The sequence below is a fragment of the Aspergillus sclerotioniger genome, assembly GCF_003184525.1.
Source record: "Aspergillus sclerotioniger CBS 115572 chromosome Unknown BO94scaffold_2, whole genome shotgun sequence".
NCBI lineage: Eukaryota > Fungi > Ascomycota > Eurotiomycetes > Eurotiales > Aspergillaceae > Aspergillus > Aspergillus sclerotioniger.
Window position 1 is genome coordinate 44,047 of NW_020290992.1, and position 20,957 is coordinate 65,003.

The window sequence follows — 20,957 nt, forward strand, 5'->3', positions numbered from 1 at the left end:
AAGTCCGTCGCTTGGACTGAGTTTATATTAAGGATAAGGGTTGTTGATGCTGGTGGGTGTCTGGTTATTCGGGGTATATTCATTCGGGTTATTGGATACCTGGATCTCGAGCAACTGGATGGAGACATTACTGAATCATCTATATCAATCACCCTTGATATGGCAAGAAGATATGCGAAAGACGAACTACATCTCAACCAACTCATCAACACTATAATGCACATCCAATACTTCCTCCCTCATCTGCTCCATCTTTGGCACAAAACATCTCAAACCCCGCTCGTTCTTCCTCACTCAACAACCCCATCTGCTTCTCCATCGACTCAAACAGCCCATAGAAGATCTCATCAATAAGCTCCCAGATTGGTCCCACTCATTGTCTAGCCAGATTGTAAGGTGACTCGACTAGAACCTCGACCGAGTCGACATTTTGTCAATAGTTGACAAGCCTTCATCATGATCATCAAAAGGAAAGTGCTCCAGAAGCGCAGTCCGCTCGGTGTCACTCTCCGATTGCTCCAGCAAGCCCGCTTTGATGTTCTGTGCCATGGATCTTGATTGCTCCAAATGCTCGTCATCAGGCACCCAGCCTAGGGAATCTATACCGATGACTTCTCTCATTTCCGTAAGCTCCTGGAGCTTTTCTTGCTCTTGATCATGGCTTTTCGTGCACTGCAGAACCGCTTGCTCAGAATACTCCACTGGGCATTTAATTGGTCCCAGAGATTTCCCATTGTCAATGGGCATAGGCCATTTACTGCAAACCTGCATCATCACATACCTAAGAGACTGAGAGTCACCCTCCCAAGGTGCTCCAGCACGGTTAAACAGCTTGGCTCGGAGCATCGAACTTTCGTCTCTCAGAGCGTCGAAGTGGTGTGGTATCTGATTCATTGTCAATGCTGCATAATAAAAATGAACCAGACGTTTTCTCATTGTCTCTTGAATTGTTGCTTGTTCATCTTGACCAAGCCCGTGAAAAATTTCCGGTAGTTTAGTATCTGGCTTTGCCAAAACTTCTGACACGGGGTCACCCCAGTTCTGAAAGTAGTCGGGTATTCCAGCGCAGAGACAAAGAGGTAGCACGACGGCATGTTGCCAGTCGATAATCCCCGTGATATTGTTTGACGAATCAACCAATACATTGTTTGGCGAAAAGTCAGGATGGCGAAGGGTGGGACGGGCAAAGGGATGATCTGATGGGATTTCGAGGTAGGGCGCCAATTTCAGATAGTCAGAGAGAAGTTCGGCATGAAGAGTGGGCGACACCTCTTGAAAATGATATAGCTCTCGGAGATATCTTTCAACGTGAAGACGGGGCCTGCCAAAACGCTTGCAGTATTCCATCTCCCGTTTAGCAGGAGCTTCAAAACACGCCAGGTAACTGTCCCCTATCTTGTTCTTAGCATTTGGATCCGATTAGGAGTGGAGAAGGGACCAATACATGGGCCACGGTCAACCTCCAGTGAATCCCGTTCTTGGTACCACCATGCGTGTTGCGCAGTTGGTCCAACAACGATTTGGTCTGCTGCAGATACATCCGCTTGATCCGGAAGTGAGATACAGAGTTGCGTCTGCTCCAGATCTCTGCGATAGTATAGACTTCCACTTGCGGGAATGGCGATGTGCATGAACTTGTTTTCTGCCGCCACGATCTGCTTCATGATTTTTACACGCGCTTTATTATCCATAGAAAACCAGACCTGGCCCAAGGGCTGTCCTTCCAGTTTCTCCAGCAGAATGTACTCAGCGCCGACAGGATTTGCATGGTCAACGGAGTAGCCGAGAACCCTAGGGACTGGAACCCCATTACGACGGAGTACATCGAGGGTGGCCACCTCGCTGGCAACCGCCAGTCGTTTCAGAACAGTAATCCTATATGGAATTCTGGCAATCACGGTATATCCGTCCTTGTATGTGGTCTGGAGGACACGATTGAGGCCTCCTTCTGCAAGTTTGGAGACTGAACAAAGGTCACTGACAGGTCGGTTTGTTGACCGACATACCGCATGCAGAAGCGCGTCAACATCGAATTGAATACGGCGCTCGGCAAGTCGAAGCTCCTCATTGAATCTGGGTCCTCAGGAAACGTGAGTAACTGATCAGCGGCAACCTAACGGGATACAACTGCGACTGACAAGAATCGCCCGGAGGTGTACTCGAACAAATCGCGACTGTTACTCCAAGAGCTCATATTGCCTCCTGTTCTCTTGCAGGCCTTGTAGGCTCGGATAAACGGTTTCGAGAATTGACCCATCTGGTGCACGAGTTGATGGTAGATATCGTCCAAGTTGTCAAAGTACCTTTCCTATACGACCCTTATTGATATTCTGTCACTGAAGACTGAGCTGCTTGTACGTGCACCTTGTTGGACAGATCGAAGAACCACCTGAAAATGAATACAATAATGGTGGCTTTAAATCGCAGGGATGGTTACATCTGAACAAAACATCCCCCTGACCGCCTCGAATAACCCAGCTGGGAGATTAGCTCTGGGGTATCTTTCTCACAAGAGCGGTTTCTCAGAGAGGATTTTCTCAGAGAGAGGAATCAATATTGGTCAGATGTTGTGGTGCTGAAACTATGGGTTACCTTTGGTCCGTAGTATGAAAACAGATGACCCAGGCAACAACGCATCTGCCTCAGGCCTCAACCCCACCACCCGCATTCCTCTTTTGCTTCAAATGCAAACATCATCTGGTCCATCCACCACTCGATCCCACATCTCCTATTTACTATCCCAGTTCCACTAGGCACATAGCTAAACCTTACTACCACCTTCTTAATAGCCCTATTGATTCATCCAACTACACCACCATGGCCCCCAAGAACAATAAAGGCAAAGGCAAGGAGGGCGGAGACAAAGCCGCAAAGGGTCTCAAGCCTGCAAATGCTATTAATGTGAGACATATTCTTGTATGTATACCATCTTTCTTCCCTTCTTTCTTATATTAAGTATAACATGTACTGGGTTTGGGGTGTGTATCGTCACCACTATCCTTTTCCATGTCAAATGGAAAGGAAGGATCGACCTATAAGACTGGGTAAAAGATATGATGATGATATACCCTACGCTACCTACAAAACAAACACACACACACACACAATACACACATTCAAACAAAGAAAATAAAAGAAAAGAAATCAAGAAAACTAACCTCACCAGTGCGAAAAACACTCCAAAAAGGAAGAAGCGCTGGAGAAGTTGCGCAACGGAGCCAAGTTTGATGAAGTGGCGAGGGAGTTTTCAGAGGATAAGGCTAGACAGGGTATGTTTATTATCACTTGGTTTTTTCTGCTTGGTGTTTGTGTTGTTTTTGGAGGTTCTAGTTGGGAGTTGCTAATTGCGTAGGTGGATCTCTTGGATGGAAGACTCGCGGAAGTCTGGATGCGGCGTTTGAAAAGGCGGCGTATGAGTTGGAGCCTAGTACGACGGGGAGTCCTAAGTATGTGGATATTAAGACTGGGTTTGGGTATCATATAATTATGGTTGAGGGGAGGAAGTAATTGCCTCGTGGTTTGAGAGTTAGGGTTGGTTGGGTTTGCTGTGGATCAGATGATGATTAAATCAATGCATGAGAAATCTATGATCAAGTCTAATAAAGCTATGTACATATCCAGAAGTAATACAGATCAGGTGGAGGATTGTCCCTACTCCTGCTTTTTGGACGCCTTCGCGCGCTCCTTGGCCTTCTTCTCTTGCCGTTGAACGATGGCCTCGGCACCAATTCCCCCGAAGACGAGACCCACGCCTAGCCATTGTCCGGCCGAGAGCGAGTGGCCGAACCAGAAAACACTCAGGAGCATGGTCAGCATCTTGCGCGTGACGGTCACGGTCACCAGGAGCAAGGACGAGAAGCGAGACAGCGTGTAGAAGATGAAGAGCTGTCCGATGGCACCGCACGCGGCGAACCCGAGCACGTTCTTCAGGGCCTCCGGGTGGCGGGACAGGAAGCTGATGGCGGAGTTCAGCTCAGTCTCGGTGGATGGGGGAATGGGGAAGGGGAGAATATTGTGCAGGATGCCGGTCGAGGACAGATGGGGCATGATCAACAGATAGCTGCTCGTCAGGAACGTCGAAAGGACATTCTGGGCCACCATCATTTGCGGCCCGGTGAAGCGCGTGTACAACTGCGGAGAGCTGAAGACGTGGTCCTGGGTGGTGTTCGTGAGGCCGTCCAGGAGCAGGTTGATAGAAAGGAGGAAGATTCCCCACGTGCTCGAGCCTGACTGACCCTTTGCAGCTGATGCGGCGACTTTCTTGCTTGTTCCGGGGTGGTGCAGGGTGAAGGTGGCAACTCCCAGGGTGACCAGGAGGACCACTCCGTACTTATACAAGGGGTATCTCTTCCGGAAGATAGTCAGGTGCAGGAACATGACCGGCAGCAGCTTGCACGACTTGGCAAGGATGAAAGTGAGGTAATCGATGTGCGCCAGACTGGCATATCCGAAAGGCGACGCGAGAGACGAGGAGATGCTGACAAGGAGCAGAGGGAAGAGGATGCGTCTTGTAGGGAAGATCGAGGGGATCTTCTGGCCGGACGGAGTCGAGAAGAAAAGGTACAAGAAGCCGGTGATGGCAGCGAACGTCGACTGGATGGTGTTCAGGACGATCGAGTAGGTGAAGCGCTCCGTTGGTGGTTCGGGGACTTCTGCAGTCGGGGGGTGGACAGGATACGACACCGTGGTGATGGCTTCTTGGAGAACGCCCCAGGAAAGGCTTGAGGATGTCAGTCAGTGTCTCTGTAACCATGAATACCCGCAAATCAAGAGGAGACATACAACGCGGCATAAATGCCAAAGACACAGATGGCAAGCTGCATCAAGCCCGGAGTCTCCTGCGCGGCCTCATCCGCACCCTTTCCGGACGCGCTTCCATTCGCGACAGAAGACTTCCCACTACTTCCGTTCATCTTTTTATCAGACGGCGATTCAGCCGGCGGCACATGCATCAATTCCGAGGACGTGGCCCGTTGCAAAGGCGCTGTTTGTTTCTGGCGCGCCATGATTCTTGGAATGGGCGCTTATACTCCGTCCAGGTAGGTGCAAAAGGAAAGGGGGACAAAGACAAAACCGATGAGGTCTCGAAAGCCAAACACTGGCGCGCAGATCAAAGTAGGAAAGGACAGAAAACTCCGAACCGGAAGCTCGAGGAAACCGGCGCTTTATATTGACAGGGAGGATGATGCCATGTGTTCTTCTGCGGCGTCTCAAACCTGCGCGGAATCTCGGCGCGATCGCCCTTTTTTTCCGCCCCGCCCCATTCATTCTTCCAATTCTTCAGTATTCACTATTCATTTCCTGTGTTTCACTGGAGTCCAGGCCAGCCTGATCGAGCTTGAACCATTGGCGCAGTCACAGACTAACCCCAATTAGATCCTCTAATTTCACGCCATCTACGGAGTACTCTAAAATCAAAACAGAAACTATCCTCTCCAATCCCATCTATCCCCATCACACGAACCACAAAAATCGCAGCCATGGCCACCACAATACCACCAACGCAATCCAACACCCTCGAACCCTCCGCCCTAACAACCCTCCTCTCCTCGACCCCCCCCTCAACACCTCTCTCCGCAAGCACAATCCAAATCCTCCACAACCTCCAACACCAACACCTCTGGACCTCCCTCCGCGTACACGACCTCCACCTCCCCAGCCCCGACACAAATACACCCAGCGAACCCCTCTACCTCATTTCCGGCATCCCCCCACACCACGTCTACACTCATCCAGATGAGCAGCTATTCATGCTCGAGCGCGGTCTGCGCGATGAGGACGTCGAGCTAGAGCGCATGTTCGTGTTGCCCACCGTGGAGGGCCAGTCGTGGAGTTTGCGCAAGATGGCGGGCGTGTTTGATTCGTTGCCCGAGGGGGGTGCGGATGAGGCGAATAGGGAGGTGGAGGTGGAGGGAGAGAAGGCGGATAAGTTGAGGGAGTATTATGAGTATCGGGAGAAGGAAAGGGCGACAAGGGAGTGGGGTGGGAAGAGGTTGTTGTTGGCTATGGTGGATAGGCAGATGGGAGGCGATGGCACGGTCGTGTACTATGTCGTGCATGATGGTGCGGTCAAGCCGAGGCAGAATTAAGGTGGCTACACTGGGCCAGTGGGAGCAGCTTACAACAAGTCCTCCAATTTCTCAGTCAAATCGAATATATACACGGAGACAGCAACAAGATTGGCCGGGCCAATTTCAGACGCATCGACGAATGGACAGTGATCAACTGCAGCCGGGTATCGTGTGAACAAGCAAGTAACGGACAGACAAAACAGCCATACATCCTCCGCCATATGTGAAAATGTCTATGGAACACCAAAAGAACTCTCGTCTTCAATCTGCGCGTGCTCCGCCTGACAACTGGTGCAGTATGTTTCATACCATTGCTGTACATCGTCGGTGAGCTCAGCAAAGACACTCTGACCCGTGCGGTCCACCTCAAGGTCCACCTCTTCATCGCCTTCGCGCTTGCCGAGAAGAACTTGGACTTGGCGGCATCGTCGCAACTCCTGTCGCAACCAGCGCTCCCATTCACTCTGAACGACTTCCCTTTCGATGCTGTTCACCACTCGCAGTGCGACCAGGAGATCGTGTCGGTACGAAGCCAGCCGTTCGCGCGTCTGTTGAATCCTTCGGGCCGCGCTCCTCGTCATCGAATCCCTGAACCCGGACGTTCCCAGGGATATTGTGTTTCCAGGGTTGCGCACTGTCTGCTGGTGGAAAGTTGCAAAGCAGTCGCTCACATTCTCACTCCCGTGTCCGACTGTCGTATTTGCGATGGCGTCGTCAATATCTCTCATGTAGATAGCTTTAGTCATCACATTGTCTGGGCTGACCCCGATGCGGGCCATGAAGTTCCCGACAGTCCTGTCATGCCACCATTCATAGGCATCGCGGGATGAATAGAAGCCGTTAATCAACATACTCGATAATAACAAGATGAGGATGACCTTATTGGCATTGGTGGTCTTCCACACCCAACGTAGAAAAGCGAACGTCCACATCATCAAGTCTGAAACAATGGTCTCAAGGACGGAGACAAGTGTCTCAAACAGGAGCTGGACCAGAGTCCTCTGGACTCGTGGGTTACGCGGCTCCAGCTGTAGATCTCCTTGGGGCGAGAATTGCGATGCGAAACCCTGGCGTCCGATGTGTCCGAATATCGTGATGGCCTTCTTGGTTCGACTATGCGCGCCTAGTCGACGAACCTGGTCGCCAACTAGATCGACCAGGTCCAACGCGTCTTGTTCCAGATCATGGCTTGCGCTTTTATCGATGATGTCTGAGATCTCTTAGTAATCACCGACATGCTTTCTTGGAGATGGAAAACTCACGTTGAAGGCCATAAGGGGACCATAACCACTCAACCTTAGTATATATTGAGAGCTTGCTCTTTCCCTTAGCGACAAAGGTAATCACAACCTTACTAACCAGCCTAAATGACCGCTTGAAAGGAAGGTGCCAGGGCGTCCGCTTGTCCGTGATAACATAGCACAGATGATCATTCAAGACGTCGATCATCTGATAATCCGAGATTTCTTTGTTATGAGTACGTCCTAAAACGAGTTAATGAGACCAATGATAGCAGCAGAGCGTGGGATATAGCACATACCAAGCATGTCAGCCGTCTCAATCTGATAATACAAATCCCGTCTTAAATGGTTGGACTCCTGTCTGACCCAGGGCCCTTGTTTGATCCCTTGTACTCATTAGCCAAGCCCAGCTATCTAGTTTAGGGCGACTTACCCTTTGCTCTTCGTTGGTGTAGGAGGAGCTGCCAGACTGCACTCTTGTCGCCAAAGAGAATATGGAAGACCGCTTTCGCACTTATGTCAAGAACCTTCTCTGCTGCCAGATGAAGATCGCCTTGAGGAACATACTGCACGGGCTGTGTTGGCAGTCTGAATTTGGGAGTATCCTTGCCATTGCCGTTCTTCTTATGCATGTCCAAGTCATTATCAATATAGACTCCAATGTCTTTCTTCGGGGCTTCTGCGACACTTTCCCCACCATCAAACTTGTCATCCCCAGCGGCCACATCTTCCCAGCTATCCAAGCTAGGAGTGCGCGTTAGTGCTTCAGTCTCCATCCGGTTCAAGGTCTTGAAGGTTGATTCCAAACCCAATGGCTCGGCAGCAGTACAATTATGGATCAAGAAGTTGAGTCGCCGCTGGAGAAGCCTCAGTGGCTCAAGGAACGTCTTGACAGTTCCGCGGCCAGGGGTATCATCGCCGGGAGGCGGGATCATATGAAGAAACAGGAAGTCGCAGTCCCGTCCCGGGGCAGCAGTGACTTCTTTAATACTCTCCAGTGAGATGCTTGTCGTGAGAACCAGCCCAAAATGGTGGCTGTAGAAGTATATATTCTGAGTTGTGACATATGCCCTTCCAGGGAAGTCTTGCTGATCGTTGGGGTTCCATGTAGCTCGGAACACCATGACCAAAGGCTCTTCCCTCTTGATATCAGGAAATAGCAGCCGAAACTGCGCATCTTGAATCTTAAGCTGCGGCGGGTAGAAACTGGGATAATCGTGTGTATCGCCCTGCAATGCCCGCTGCACTTTAGACGGGTCGTCCAGGCTCACCGTCTGCCTGTGACGTGACCCAGACTTTGGTCGAGTCGCTGGAGATCCACTAGACGTATCAGCTTCGGCTGTCAAAAATTGTTTGGATGGATCATTTGCTGCCGAGGACAGCTTGTCTGAGGGGCCTGAGCCCTGATCACCCGGCATCCCCATGCGTTCACGTTCGATCCGATTCATAAAACCCCAGTTCGAGCTACCCCATAGGTTTGCCATCATACCACTCGGCATTCCGCCTGTCTTGTCGGCTTGACCCAACCCGATACCCCGTTCATTGCTCACGACCACCGCTGCCTTGCTCATACTCGTAGGAGCAGGAGGGTTTGCCAAAGTCACTGGGGCAAGAGAAGAAGGAGGGTCATTGCTCAAAGTCATCAAAGTCGAGCTACGAGTCCTGTTGCCATCAGCGTCGAAGGTCAGAGGAGGGCTCCCCGGTCCAAGAGCACTGTGACTGGCAGAGATTAGGCTCGCTATGCCACCCCCGATACCCGGTAACGAAGTAGACGGGGCCACTGCGTTGTTTGATTTGCGATGAAGATCCAGCTTCTGCATGATACGGGACGCGTGTTCGCGCGCAGGGCTGTCGGAATCCACTGTAGTCAGCCTTCTATAACTGCTGAGATCGCTGCTGTTCCTGAGTGCAGAAGGGTCTCTTTCTGGGAGAGCGAGCATTCCGCTGCGGTCTGAAGAGCCTTGGTCGTCGCTCGCACGTGGTGTAAGCGAATCAGAAGGGTCAGCAGCGAATTCGGGGGCTGGTGGCTGAGAGATTGCGAAAGCAGGATCCTGAACAGTGACTTTGCCCGACACTGAAAGATCGGTGCTTGCCGGATTCTCCAGCGCCTTTCGCTTAGCAGCTTCGAAAGCAGCAATCCAATCCATGAGTTCTTTCTGCGTCTCAGCCTGAAGCATTATAGTGTTGCTTTTCGTCTTGACCTCAAAGCAAAACCTTCGCTCTTCTTGGAAGGCAGCTCGAACGCTACAGAGTAGAACTCCGATTCTCTCGCTCTCCTCGACACCACCAGTTCGAGATCCCTGGACGAGGCAGCCAAAGATGCCATGCTTCAGGAAAGCCCACCGTCTAACCCAGATAGTCCGGGTGGGCTTTCCTGAAAGAGTACGGAGAAACACCCATCCTTGCTTCTCCGGTCTAGTCTCTTTGGTCATGCTGGCCGTCGACAGAGGACGAGAGCCGAGGTAGGGGACAGTGGACACAGAATAGTCTTCAAGTTCACGGGATGGTCTAGCGGCAGTCTCTGCTGCTTCCTCGATCTGTTTCCTGGAAGACAGGAGCTCTCGCTTGGAAGACCTTTCACTCCCTTCCATTTCGTGAACCCAGCCTTTGATGCGATCCATCTCTTGACCCCATTTCGTGAACGCCGTGCCATTGCTGTTGTGGAAAATTTTGAGCTCCCGCCACTGATCGTAAGAGACTCGAACCAATAGTCTGTCGAGCGCATTTCGTAATTGGGGGGCCTGTATGGAGTAGTCCATCGACGCTTTGAGGTAAGCTTTGCGAGCTTCATGGAGTTGGAACGCATCCTCTCTTAGGGATGAGGGCTCTTTCGACTTCGATTGCGATGAGTATCTGGCCAGTAGATAGTCGTACTGTTTCTGGGTCTGGTCGAGGGTGCGGCGGGACTCCTATAGCGGGGTAAGAGACAGATCCGCATGACTATTAAGGGGCAACCGGGTGGTACCTTGAAATTCCGCAAATCGTCCTGTATGAAAGTCCGGATGGGCTCAGAAATGAGGGATTCCATCTTTTTGACCGTAGTTATCAGACCATTCCACATATCTCTGGAGCTGTCCCCACTCCTCTTCATCGATTGCAGGGTGTAATCATGATCAAGAACAGCTTCCGAGACGAGAAGGGGGTTCGTGGAATACGACAGAAAGATGTTCACCGCGCTCTCCATTGCCGCAAGCTCTGTAGAGAGCTTTGAAGCGGCCCTCGCATAGCCGTCGAGCCATCTTTCCAGGAATTCGATCTGGTCGGAGAAGTGGAGGGTGGTAGCGCGGAATGTGGGCGAGTCGAGAGCAGCCTCCTTGAGACCAACTGGACTAATTCGGAACAGTCAGAATAGGCTCATTCTGTTACTCGGAGGAGCTGGACTGGTTCAGGGGACTTACACCACGCTGACGAGCTTCCCGACCTGGGGTAATGGGATCTGCGGCTGGGTCGACATCTAGTGTATGTCTCCAGCCATACACTTGATGCGAGCGAGAGTAGCAGCGAGCAAAAGCGACAAGAAAGCCCCTAGACAACTCAAAGACTAACAATAAAAACCGAGTATCCGAAGGGCTCAGGGATACAGGGGAGGGTGAGAAAATAGCATGGTTCAGTGGAGGAAGCTTAGGAGACAGAGGCCTCTTGCTCGAGCCATCGGCGGATACAGGCCCGCGCATGATCTAATTGGCTACGTCAGTGGTTCGCTTTCCTGCCTGGGCTCCCAGGCAACAAGCGCCTGGCAGGGCGGTGAGCCCCGGCGACATTTTTTTTCTGCCGGCAACGGCCATTTTTCTTTTTGGAGGCGCATTGGTCGGCGGTACTTCACCTTCAGTGGCATTGACTTGGACTGTGTCCCTTTCTTTGAAAATGGAACCCCCATCCAAGCGCTCGCGCAAGTTGCTCGACGACGATAGCTCCAGCGACTCAGGAGATGAGTCTGGCGGAGTTCCCATCACCAACGAGGACATTACGTTCAAGATCAACGAAGACTATGCGCGTCGCTTTGAATACAACAAGAAGAGAGAAGAGAAGCAGCAACGTAAGTTTGCCCGGTTTCTGCTCTACATCTCAGAAAAAACTAACTGGCTGGGTTCACTGCAGTGGAGTCGAAATTCGGCAAATCCTCTGTGCTCGGAAAACGTCGTGACCGCGATGGTGAAGATGAGTCCGGCAACTCGGAAGATGATTCTTCTGATGAGGAGGAAGATGAGGACGGAGAACTGGCCACCACCGCTCTGGATGCCGAGATCATGGCCACCTTGAAAGCGATCAGATCGAAAGACCCTCGGGTGTATGATACCAACACCACCTTCTATACCCCGCTCGATGAGGAGGCGACCGCCGAAAGCTCTGGAAAGAAAGAAAAGCCCATGACCCTTCGTGATTACCATCGTGAGAACCTATTGAGTGGCGCCAACCTGGCAGATGAAGAGACAACGGAAGCGCCCAGGACCTACGCCCAGGAGCAGGAGGAATTGAAAAACGCAGTTGTCAGGGAAATGAACGCTGCCACTGCTGGTAAAGACGCATCGGATGATGAGGATGACGACGACGACGACTTCCTTGTTGCCAAATCAAAGCCCGAGCCTATCCCAGCGCCCAAGACAGATGTCAATGTTGATGTCGAGAATGCGGACAAGGATCCGGAGACTTTCCTTTCGAACTTCTTGTCGGCGAGAGCATGGATACCTGCTGGAAGATCCGAACTCCAACCTTTCGAGTCTGACGATGAAGAGGAGGATCAACGGGCAGACGCTTTCGAGGAGGCATACAACTTCCGCTTTGAAGATCCCAGCAAAATCAATGCCACGTTGATCACTCATTCCCGTGACACGACCAACAAACAATCGGTCCGCAGAGAAGACAAGAGTAGCCGGAAGAAGCGCAGAGATGCTGAGCAGCAGCAGAAGGACGAGGAGAAGAAGCAGCGTGATACCGAGAAGAACCGCCTTCGGAAGCTCAAGATGGAAGAGCTTCAGGAGAGGGTCAGCCAGATCAAGGAGGTTGCGGGTATTCGTGCATCTGAGATGACCGACGAAGATTGGGCTGGCTTCTTGGATGCCGCCTGGGATGACAAGGATTGGGAGAAGGAAATGCAGAGGCGTTTCGGTGAAGACTACTATGCGGAGGACGACAAGGCAGGAAGTGGAGATGAGTCAGGGCATAAGAAGAAGCGCCCGAAGAAGCCCACGTGGGACGACGACATTGATATCAAGGATCTCGTTCCGGACTTCGATGACGAGGAGAAGCCTGTCTTGGGTGGCTCTGATGTCGAGATGGAGGATGGCGATGAGGAGGCCTCTGGAAGCAACAAGAAGAGTAAGGCGCAGGAGAGGCGAGACCAGAAGCGTGAAGCCCGCAAAGACCGACTTCGTATCGAGGAGGCCTTGGACCGCAACTTGGATCTCGACATTAGCCTTCTCCCGGGTGCGACCAGAAAGAATGCCACTGGATTCCGATACCGCGAAACCTCGCCCCAGAGTTTCGGGCTGACTGCACGAGATATCCTCATGGCCGATGACACCCACCTCAATCAATTTGCGGGCCTGAAAAAGCTTGCTTCATTCCGTGACCCTGAAAAGAAGAACCGGGATCAGAAGAGGCTGGGCAAGAAGGCGAGACTAAGGCAATGGCGCAAGGATACGTTTGGTGACGAAGAAGGCCCTAAGATTCCTGAGCAAGGCCCAAGTGCGCCTACGCCGAAGGAGGATGCAGACAATGTTGATATCCGCGATGGTGAACCCAAGAAGAAGAGGAGAAAGAGGTCTAAGAAGCAGTGAGGGCGCTTTTTCTAGTATAAATGGCTTACAGCAGATGGGTCTATTGTCTATATAACGGCGTATCAATGTCAATGCTGCTGGCTTTGTTAATAAGTGGTTCAAAAGTTTGAAAATATATTCCCCTAGCCTTGACTTGCATACTAGTATAGACCTGTCTCTTCATATGTTTCTATATGGGAAATGAAATATCAGTCTGTTGCAATGAATATGGAGATTATCTCAAGGCACGTATTATATTCTTCAATTCTTGTTGGTTTTGTTCGGGTCCAACAAGCCTCATCTATATTTTCCCCATGAACCAGATCGAAGAACTAGTCTCGAGACTCTGCATACCTATGGCGAAACATCTAATTATCAGAAGTGAGACAGTTTCAGTCCCATCTCAACCTAGCCAACCTGCTTCGAACCCTGTACTCCGTACCTGGACAACCAATGAAGCTTTGGCAGCAACACGTAAAAATAACAACAATCCCATGGGCGACAGGAGGCATCCCCATGTTTTTAGTGGGTGGGTCCCGAGGAAAGAACAGTTTGTCAGTTTTGCCTGCCCCGTCGACAAAAGGAGGCGCGAGAGGCAAGAAAGGACCAACCGGAAATGAGACTAGTCACTATCCAACAACAAGTGGGGCCGGCTGGAACATTGCCAGTTTGGGTAATGTCGAACTGGTCTCGTGTCTTCTTGGGACGCAGAGAATGGCGCACATAGTGAAGAGAGCGAGATACTGGTCCGATAAACTGAAGAATACAATTGATAGCTCATCAAGCTTTCTCTGCGGTGGTGACAAATTCATTTCAGGGTACTTTCTGATCAAGTATTCAATCACTAGGTCAGAGAAAGGAGTGCAGTATGAGATATATAATCTTCAGCACAACTCCCCGTTGTCTATCAATCCACAATACATATCCAAGCTTGGACGATAAGTATAGATACTGACATTGGGCCGTTGAACCAAATAACCTATGGGATACTGGGTATTACCGACTTTCTGGTCTCTCAATTCCGTCCCTTTCCCCCCTTCTATCCGTCCTTAGACTTCCGCCCGGAGCAGAAAACGGGGAAATCGCGGCATGTCAGCCGAAGGACGGCGCACGCACATGATCAGTCCCGGTGGCGCGGAAAAAGGCCCAGCTACTGTAGCCGCCGTATCGATGCTGTAGGCCGAAGAGTACTGTAAGGAAGTGTTCCGAACCTGTCTGCAGGAGCAAAATTTTTTTCATTTTTGCCCTTGCGATTGCACTGTCTTTGGAAGGCAAATTCGATTTTGCAGAGAACCAGAGGAAGGCATTTGCCATCGGATATCCGGGACCAGATGAAAGAAAGGGCGGTTCCCCATGAATAATGGAGCGCGAGTGGACTCCAACGCTTGGTTCGGTCAGGACGGGGAAATGGGAAGAATGGATATCTTACGAGGCCGAATTACGGAGGAGGTCCAAACATGTATTAATGCTGGAGGTACATCAAAGGACCGAGCGGTGATTGCGATTCTACCGAAGGGATAAGAACTGGGTGATGTTGAGCTGGTGATAAATAAGTATGGCAGGATAACCTTAAGCAGGTCCAAGTATTTACACATGATGATGGCTACCTACAATGAAGAATTGAAGGAGATGTTGTTGTTCATCCAGAAATCACTCATAGTATCGAGGGTATTTCCCAATAATGCCAGCGGTCGGGATGGTTACTGGCGCGATCGGGAGATATCGGCGCTCGTTGCCTGGGCCAGCATTAGCGCCGGGTCCAGTTTTTTTTTTTTTTTTGTCCTTTTTATTTTTTTTTTTTGTTTCTGCCCCCTACAATGGGAGGACCTCCCTACTCCGGACCGGGCCAACCAATCCGGCCAACCCAAACGAGGCCGGCCGCCCATCGCCGCCGCTGCCACTGCGAATTCAGGCCAGCGAAAAACCCAAGAGAGTCCTAGCGTCTCCGCTCGCTTCTTCCCGCTTACAAGAGCCCTTCGCTCGCTATTTTTTCTTCCTCCCCTTCGCTTCCTCTTCCTTTCTTCTCCCATCCCCCTTGAAGTGTCTGTTTGTTTGGCACTATCATCTCCTCTCTTTCCTTCCTTTAGTTTCCGTTCATCACCGTCAAAATGGCTGGAGGTGACGTTAACCAGGCCGACAAGACCGTCTTCGGCATGCCCGTAAGTTGCTACTCTCCCTTGCCAGCTGTCGTCAAGTCATCGAATGTCGCGCTCTCGATGGAATGAGCTCAAAATGGTCTTGAATGTTCGAGATCGAGCTTTAGGTTCCTTGGAGACACGGCAGGTTGATGGTTTGAGCCGGTTTATGGCCATTGTCCCTGGAATAGCTGGCTAATAAAAATTTTCACAGGGATTCGTCGTCGACTTCCTGAGTATGTACATCCCGGCTCGCCCCGATTGATCGCTCTTCATCACTATCGATCAATCACCATCAACGAGCACGACATATATTGGTTGGAAACTCATACTAACTGATCATACAGTGGGTGGTGTCTCCGCTGCCGTCTCCAAGACTGCTGCTGCCCCCATCGAGCGTATCAAGCTCCTCATCCAGAACCAGGTTGGTTAAACCTCATCAACACCAATATCTATGCTGGAGGACCGAAATATTTGCATGGTCAGCGATTGCGTCTTCGACAAGGCTTCTATGCGGGTTGAAGATCGCCAAGTCGACTGATGGCAAAATTTTTTCGGGCCGGACAGTCCGGACATAGGATTGACCAAGACACTTGCTAATACACCCCTTCAGGATGAGATGCTTCGCGCTGGCCGTCTCGACAAGAAGTACAACGGTATCGTTGACTGCTTCCGTCGTACCGCCGCCTCCGAGGGTGTCGTCTCCCTGTGGAGAGGTAACACTGCCAACGTCATCCGTTACTTCCCCACCCAGGCTCTCAACTTCGCTTTCCGTGACACCTACAAGTCCATGTTCTCCTACAAGAAGGAGCGTGATGGATACACCAAGTGGATGATGGGTAACCTTGCCTCCGGTGGTGTATGTACCCCTAGCTCCAACCCTAGACATTGGCGCACGATAGCTAACAATGGTTCAGGCTGCGGGTGCCACTTCCCTCCTCTTCGTCTACTCCCTCGACTACGCCCGTACCCGTCTTGCCAACGACGCCAAGTCCGCCAAGGGCGGTGGTGACCGTCAGTTCAACGGTCTCGTTGACGTTTACAAGAAGACTCTCGCCTCCGACGGTATTGCCGGTCTCTACCGTGGTTTCGGTCCCTCTGTTGCTGGTATTGTTGTCTACCGTGGTCTGTACTTCGGCATGTACGACTCCATCAAGCCCGTTGTTCTGGTTGGCTCTCTCGAGGGTAACTTCCTTGCTTCATTCCTTCTCGGCTGGACTGTCACCACTGGTGCTGGTATCGCTTCTTACCCTCTGGACACCATCCGTCGTCGTATGATGATGACCTCCGGTGAGGCCGTCAAGTACAGCTCCTCCATGGATGCCTGCCGCCAGATCGTCGCCAAGGAGGGTGTCAAGTCTCTCTTCAAGGGTGCCGGTGCTAACATCCTCCGTGGTGTTGCCGGTGCTGGTGTCCTGTCTATCTACGACCAGGTCCAGCTCATCCTCTTCGGCAAGAAGTACAAGGGTGGTTCCGGCTAAACGCTTGATTCAGTTCAAGCCGTTTCAGACGATATGATTCCGGGGAAGGGGGTGCCGGTATCTGGTGTAACTACCAGGTACTGGGCGGTGCGGAGGAGGATAGAAATATGTGTCAAGAGTGGTATCGATAATCTTGACCATAGAATGGCGTGATATTTCCTCTTGTACCAGTTGTATTTTACTGCCTGCAAGCTTATTTCTTTTTTTTTCTCCAACTGTACTTCCACCTTGGTATCAAAATCCAGTATGTATATCTTGGCCTAGTCGTCTGCCACTGGTCCGTAAGCTCTGAAAATTTCACCGGGTTCTTGTCACCTGACTTGGTCCGATGTCACGTGCCACATGGTCCATGACGTCTAACAGCTCAGCTCCATCTGCTACAGCTCAACCACGAAATCCATCACCCAACTCCAAAATGACAACCACCTCATCCCCAGACAGGGTTCCTCCCCGCACCTCGAGCCCAGCCTTAGACAACGACACCGACACCTCCTTCCCATCCGAACCCGCAACCACCTCAGCAACCGCAACCGCCCCAGCATACTCCCCCATCTACGCCACAGCTCAACCCAGCGACCTCCCACCACAAACAGGCTCTCTCGACAATCATTCACCATCCTCACCATTAACAACATCCACCACAACCACCCTCCCCGCTCCCACAACCACCACCATCACCAACCCCCATCCACAACCTCCCCACCACCACCCCAACCCGGCGCCCACCCCGTCCCTCCCCCTACCTCTACCATTACACTCCCAGCTCCAGCTCCAACATCCAAAACCTCCATCCCTCCACCCCCCAAAGCAGGCGAAGCACCTACACCCGCAATAACCCAACCCCCTGTCCCCGAACCCACCTCCCCACCAAACCCATTCCCAGGACTCTCCACCAATTCCAATCCCAGCTACGGTACCTACGGCGGGTATACCACCAACCCAGCTCCAATCCCGGTCCCAAACTCCACAACAACCCCCTATACAACCCTTTACCAGCGCCATACCACCACCTCCGGTAGTCCAGGACAGGGTCAGGGTCAGTTACCATACTATGAACCTGGACCGTCGGGCCAGGTGGCGCTGGATGAGGAGGATGGATTCGGGGAGGGGTTTTTGGCTGGGGCGAGGGGGTGGTTGAGGACTGCGGGGAGGAAGTTGGGGGAGGTGGAGGCGGAGGTTTGGAGAAGGATTAATGAGGTTCATGATCGTTGATTGTATCTTGCTTCTTGGGTTGGGTGGTGGTGGTGATGGGACGGGATGTGGGTGTATATTGAGTTTGTTGTGGTTTGGGTAGGTGTGTCTTGGGTTTTGTAAATTATACTATTGTTTGGGTTGGTGGGATGGAGTTGTTTGTTTTGTATTCATTTGGGTTTGGAAGGTGGCGGAAAAGGGTATGGGCGTATTTGACTAATTGAACTATGAAAGTAATGAATGACTGAATCAATACTTGGTAGGGTTGACGGTAATTACGGATGAAACTATACCATGGGTACAGTAGGTATAGATCTGAGCCTACTTATAATATACCGTTCCCTATGATGTGTCAAGGTACAACTGAATTCAAGGTGCGTATGTATAACTATAACTATGACCGTGCCATAGCATAGTATGAATTATTATCTATGTATGATATTCACAAGCCTCGCATATCTGCAGGCCGGGTCTAGACGTATCTCAGCCAAGAACCATATAACCATGGATAAAGTAGTCCATTGTCGGTCGTCATGCAACAAATGCCCAATAAGTGCAAGAATGGAGAGTGGTGGGGAGGAGTATGTGTTGAAACGCCCCATAACGCCATATCAGCAGAACCCATCGACCCCCAGGTCGATGTCATTATCAAAATGATGGTTGTAAAAATAGAACGCCGGGGCCAGACCCAAACCCAATGCATCGTCTTGATCGAACCAGTCGAATCGTAATGTCGTCCAGCTTGCTGGAAATTCTTTCAAAGAATCAAATCGTAGAACGTAAGGAGTGTAAAGCAGGGCCAGCCTCAAAACCATCGAGGAACGCAGGCGTTGCAGGGTATATGAACGTCGCAAACGCCTGTCCGTGACATATATTACATTGATCCAAGTCGTAAGAGCGCCTCGACTGCCGCACGCTCTTCCCGGTCGCCCATGACGCCCTCCGGAAGAGTAAAGCCAAGCTGTTGAACAGGGATTCTGAGCGGTGCGGACTTCGCCAGCGATGACGCAGCGGGACCTCCGCCGCGGAGTTGCGGCGATGGAAGTGCCCCGTGCACAAAGCCACCCGTGGCATTCAAAGATCGTGCGCGAAGCGCCGCAGCACCTATCTGTGCCCAATCTTCCTCATCTGTGACATCCTCTTCGCCCCAGTCATCATCATGCATCTCATCATCAGGAGCTTCAGAAGACGAGCAGTACTCGCGCTCGTCCCCATCGAGAGACATCTTATCTGCCTCATGTTCCAACATGCTGATATCATGCCCACCATAATCCATTTCGGTATATGAGAAGACAGCTGAGTCGCCCGTAACGCTACTGCCATACGGCTGTACACTCTCCCGCTTTGTAGGGATCTGCATGCCCCGCTGAGGGAAAGAGTTGGAGACGCTGGAGGGTGGCGACACGTTGAGGTGTTGCGCATCCCGAGACTGCTCACCGCGGCGGCGAGCGTCCCAGCGACCCCATCCAACCTTTTCGAAGACAACATCGCTTTCACGACCTCCAGTCTTATCATCGCTGCCTCGGCCTTCCAGCGCAGCCACCACCAGCCTGCGTGCTTTGGCAGGGGGAATCCTTGAGAACCCAGGGACGCAAGTCGTCAGATAGCCCATAAGATGGCGAATCGCCAAGGGGCCATGCTGAAGCATAATCTCAGGAAGGTGGCACTTGGCCAACATTCCTGGTGTGATGGCCCCGGTGCTATCCAGGTCATGAGCGGCGGTGCGGGCGCCGTTAGAACTGTTTGCATGATCGGCGGGATCTTCGAGGTCGACATCAGACTCCACATGCGACGAGGCAAGCGGGGAGTATCCCGGATTAGCGTCCTGTCGTCTGAAGCCCTGCGGAGGCAAAGTGGGGGATATGGAGTTGGGCGGAGTAGGCAGCATCGCAGGATGTCCAGGGCGAGCGGAGTCGCGGCCCCCCATGGGGAAACCGGGACGAGGCTTGGGGATATCAACGGAGGCAGTCTTGCCAGCAAGGGCCATGGCAATGCTGGAGGTAGTATTCATGAAAGCCATCTTGAGCGATAGAGAGCAGCGAGAGGCTTCTGATTGTTCTTTCGACTTGGGTGGCTAATCTGTTGTCACATGAGTCAGAGGGCAATCCACCAATCACTGCCGGCATCCGAACAATGGGAAAGATGACTAAGTCCCACAATAAAGGGACGACTTGGAAGTATAAGATTCACTCTTCGGAGGCGAAAGGATAATCCAAAAGAACAAAACCAAAAAAAATGAGCCAAGGATTTTAGATTGTACTCACGGCGCACTGTCAGAGGCAGATCGCAGACGGAACAGCTGTGCAGACGCAACGCTGAAGCGTAGTATGCAGGGTAGATGCGATGCGACGCGCTAACTCAGGCGTACTAGCAGGAGGATTGATAAGGGGACGCGACAATGTAGACGAGCTGATCGAACCACAAGGACCGGGCAGGAGCGTTTGAAGTTCTGGACAAGTAGCAGGTCAAGAGAAGAGAGGAGTCGGTAAGTAGAAGGAGGAAATGAGACGGAGAGGAGAGGAGAAGGAGGGGGGAAAGCAAGGAGTGGGAGTTGCAGGCCGTCAATAGTAGTAAGAATAGCAATAATGGAATGTCTGTCAGCCGGCGCCGCCGTCGGTCGGTGCCAGATGGACGGTGTGAGCCAGAAGGAGCCTGAGGTATTATTGATTGAAATACGGTATGTATTGGTTTGATTTTCCCCGGTGAGATTCAGATGTGGGATGACGACCTCCTTTAAGCCGTCTAAGCCTAGGCAAGAGGGAAAGTACGGAGTACATCTTCTCCAGTGTGACCCTCTTATCTCTCCAAGTCGCCGCTGCCCCTTATCCAACTCAATCCCGAGTCCAGGTCCTGTCAGACACTCTTACCGCCCCATACCGCCCTCTTACGAACGCAACCAGTCTCAATCCGACCCGTGGCTCCCCTGATTGGTTGTTACTCCTCGGACCCGCTGTAGACAGCGCCGGGAGGTTCCGGGCCAAATCGGCCCTGGTTACAATCGTTGGTTATCTTACCGTCTGGCCTGGCCCGTCGTATTGTTGTTGTCGGTTCGCGGTTTTCCACACCGGCTTATCGCCCCGGT

General features: G+C 51.7%; 11 protein-coding genes across 11 annotated transcripts; 7 read left to right on the forward strand and 4 right to left on the reverse strand.

The window, feature by feature from the left end:
- Positions 1-405: 405 nt before the first annotated feature.
- On the reverse strand, positions 406-2,194 carry BO94DRAFT_552368 (aminoglycoside phosphotransferase family protein; the record flags this gene model as incomplete). The annotated part of the gene is made up of 3 exons (XM_025613596.1): positions 406-1,391; positions 1,445-2,073; positions 2,139-2,194. 3 exons carry the CDS (start codon positions 2,192-2,194, stop codon positions 406-408), a joined length of 1,671 nt encoding a protein of 556 aa, XP_025472220.1.
- A 511-nt stretch (positions 2,195-2,705) lies between these two features.
- On the forward strand, positions 2,706-3,616 carry BO94DRAFT_530178 (peptidylprolyl isomerase). The gene is made up of 3 exons (XM_025610628.1): positions 2,706-2,916; positions 3,167-3,269; positions 3,353-3,616. Exons 1-3 carry the CDS (start codon positions 2,818-2,820, stop codon positions 3,505-3,507), a joined length of 357 nt encoding a protein of 118 aa, XP_025472221.1. The 5' UTR covers positions 2,706-2,817; the 3' UTR covers positions 3,508-3,616.
- BO94DRAFT_562174 (UDP-galactose transporter HUT1) lies at positions 3,602-5,193 on the reverse strand. Its single transcript, XM_025614270.1, has 2 exons — positions 4,783-5,193; positions 3,602-4,720 (listed from the first exon to the last, which is right to left on the reverse strand). Exons 1-2 carry the CDS (start codon positions 5,004-5,006, stop codon positions 3,652-3,654), a joined length of 1,293 nt encoding a protein of 430 aa, XP_025472222.1. The 5' UTR covers positions 5,007-5,193; the 3' UTR covers positions 3,602-3,651.
- A 50-nt stretch (positions 5,194-5,243) lies between these two features.
- Positions 5,244-6,196, forward strand: BO94DRAFT_125959 (uncharacterized protein). Its single transcript, XM_025605609.1, has one exon. It carries the CDS (start codon positions 5,481-5,483, stop codon positions 6,087-6,089), a length of 609 nt encoding a protein of 202 aa, XP_025472223.1. The 5' UTR covers positions 5,244-5,480; the 3' UTR covers positions 6,090-6,196.
- BO94DRAFT_530182 (putative transcription factor SipA3) lies at positions 6,107-10,911 on the reverse strand. The gene is made up of 6 exons (XM_025610629.1): positions 10,711-10,911; positions 10,278-10,641; positions 7,746-10,221; positions 7,612-7,698; positions 7,334-7,555; positions 6,107-7,281 (listed from the first exon to the last, which is right to left on the reverse strand). The coding sequence occupies exons 1-6, from the start codon at positions 10,764-10,766 to the stop codon at positions 6,305-6,307; spliced, it is 4,182 nt and encodes a 1,393-aa protein (XP_025472224.1). The 5' UTR covers positions 10,767-10,911; the 3' UTR covers positions 6,107-6,304.
- Positions 10,912-11,117: 206 nt separating this feature from the next.
- Positions 11,118-13,289, forward strand: BO94DRAFT_619895 (KRI1 family protein). Its single transcript, XM_025616897.1, has 2 exons — positions 11,118-11,348; positions 11,411-13,289. Exons 1-2 carry the CDS (start codon positions 11,177-11,179, stop codon positions 13,087-13,089), a joined length of 1,851 nt encoding a protein of 616 aa, XP_025472225.1. The 5' UTR covers positions 11,118-11,176; the 3' UTR covers positions 13,090-13,289.
- Positions 13,290-13,303: 14 nt separating this feature from the next.
- BO94DRAFT_126027 (uncharacterized protein) lies at positions 13,304-14,085 on the forward strand. The gene has a single exon (XM_025605610.1). The coding sequence runs from the start codon at positions 13,522-13,524 to the stop codon at positions 14,008-14,010; it is 489 nt and encodes a 162-aa protein (XP_025472226.1). The 5' UTR covers positions 13,304-13,521; the 3' UTR covers positions 14,011-14,085.
- A 1,119-nt stretch (positions 14,086-15,204) lies between these two features.
- BO94DRAFT_530186 (putative mitochondrial ADP,ATP carrier protein (Ant)) lies at positions 15,205-16,875 on the forward strand. Its single transcript, XM_025610630.1, has 5 exons — positions 15,205-15,227; positions 15,418-15,439; positions 15,551-15,627; positions 15,817-16,062; positions 16,121-16,875. Exons 1-5 carry the CDS (start codon positions 15,222-15,224, stop codon positions 16,682-16,684), a joined length of 915 nt encoding a protein of 304 aa, XP_025472227.1. The 5' UTR covers positions 15,205-15,221; the 3' UTR covers positions 16,685-16,875.
- Positions 16,876-17,047: 172 nt separating this feature from the next.
- BO94DRAFT_530187 (uncharacterized protein) lies at positions 17,048-18,198 on the forward strand. Its single transcript, XM_025610631.1, has 2 exons — positions 17,048-17,126; positions 17,258-18,198. The coding sequence occupies exons 1-2, from the start codon at positions 17,100-17,102 to the stop codon at positions 17,894-17,896; spliced, it is 666 nt and encodes a 221-aa protein (XP_025472228.1). The 5' UTR covers positions 17,048-17,099; the 3' UTR covers positions 17,897-18,198.
- A 27-nt stretch (positions 18,199-18,225) lies between these two features.
- BO94DRAFT_126168 (uncharacterized protein) lies at positions 18,226-18,641 on the forward strand. The gene has a single exon (XM_025605612.1). The coding sequence runs from the start codon at positions 18,293-18,295 to the stop codon at positions 18,530-18,532; it is 240 nt and encodes a 79-aa protein (XP_025472229.1). The 5' UTR covers positions 18,226-18,292; the 3' UTR covers positions 18,533-18,641.
- On the reverse strand, positions 18,641-20,337 carry BO94DRAFT_126141 (uncharacterized protein). The gene is made up of 2 exons (XM_025605611.1): positions 20,140-20,337; positions 18,641-19,954 (listed from the first exon to the last, which is right to left on the reverse strand). Exon 2 carries the CDS (start codon positions 19,893-19,895, stop codon positions 18,750-18,752), a length of 1,146 nt encoding a protein of 381 aa, XP_025472230.1. The 5' UTR covers positions 19,896-19,954; positions 20,140-20,337; the 3' UTR covers positions 18,641-18,749.
- Positions 20,338-20,957: the final 620 nt, after the last annotated feature.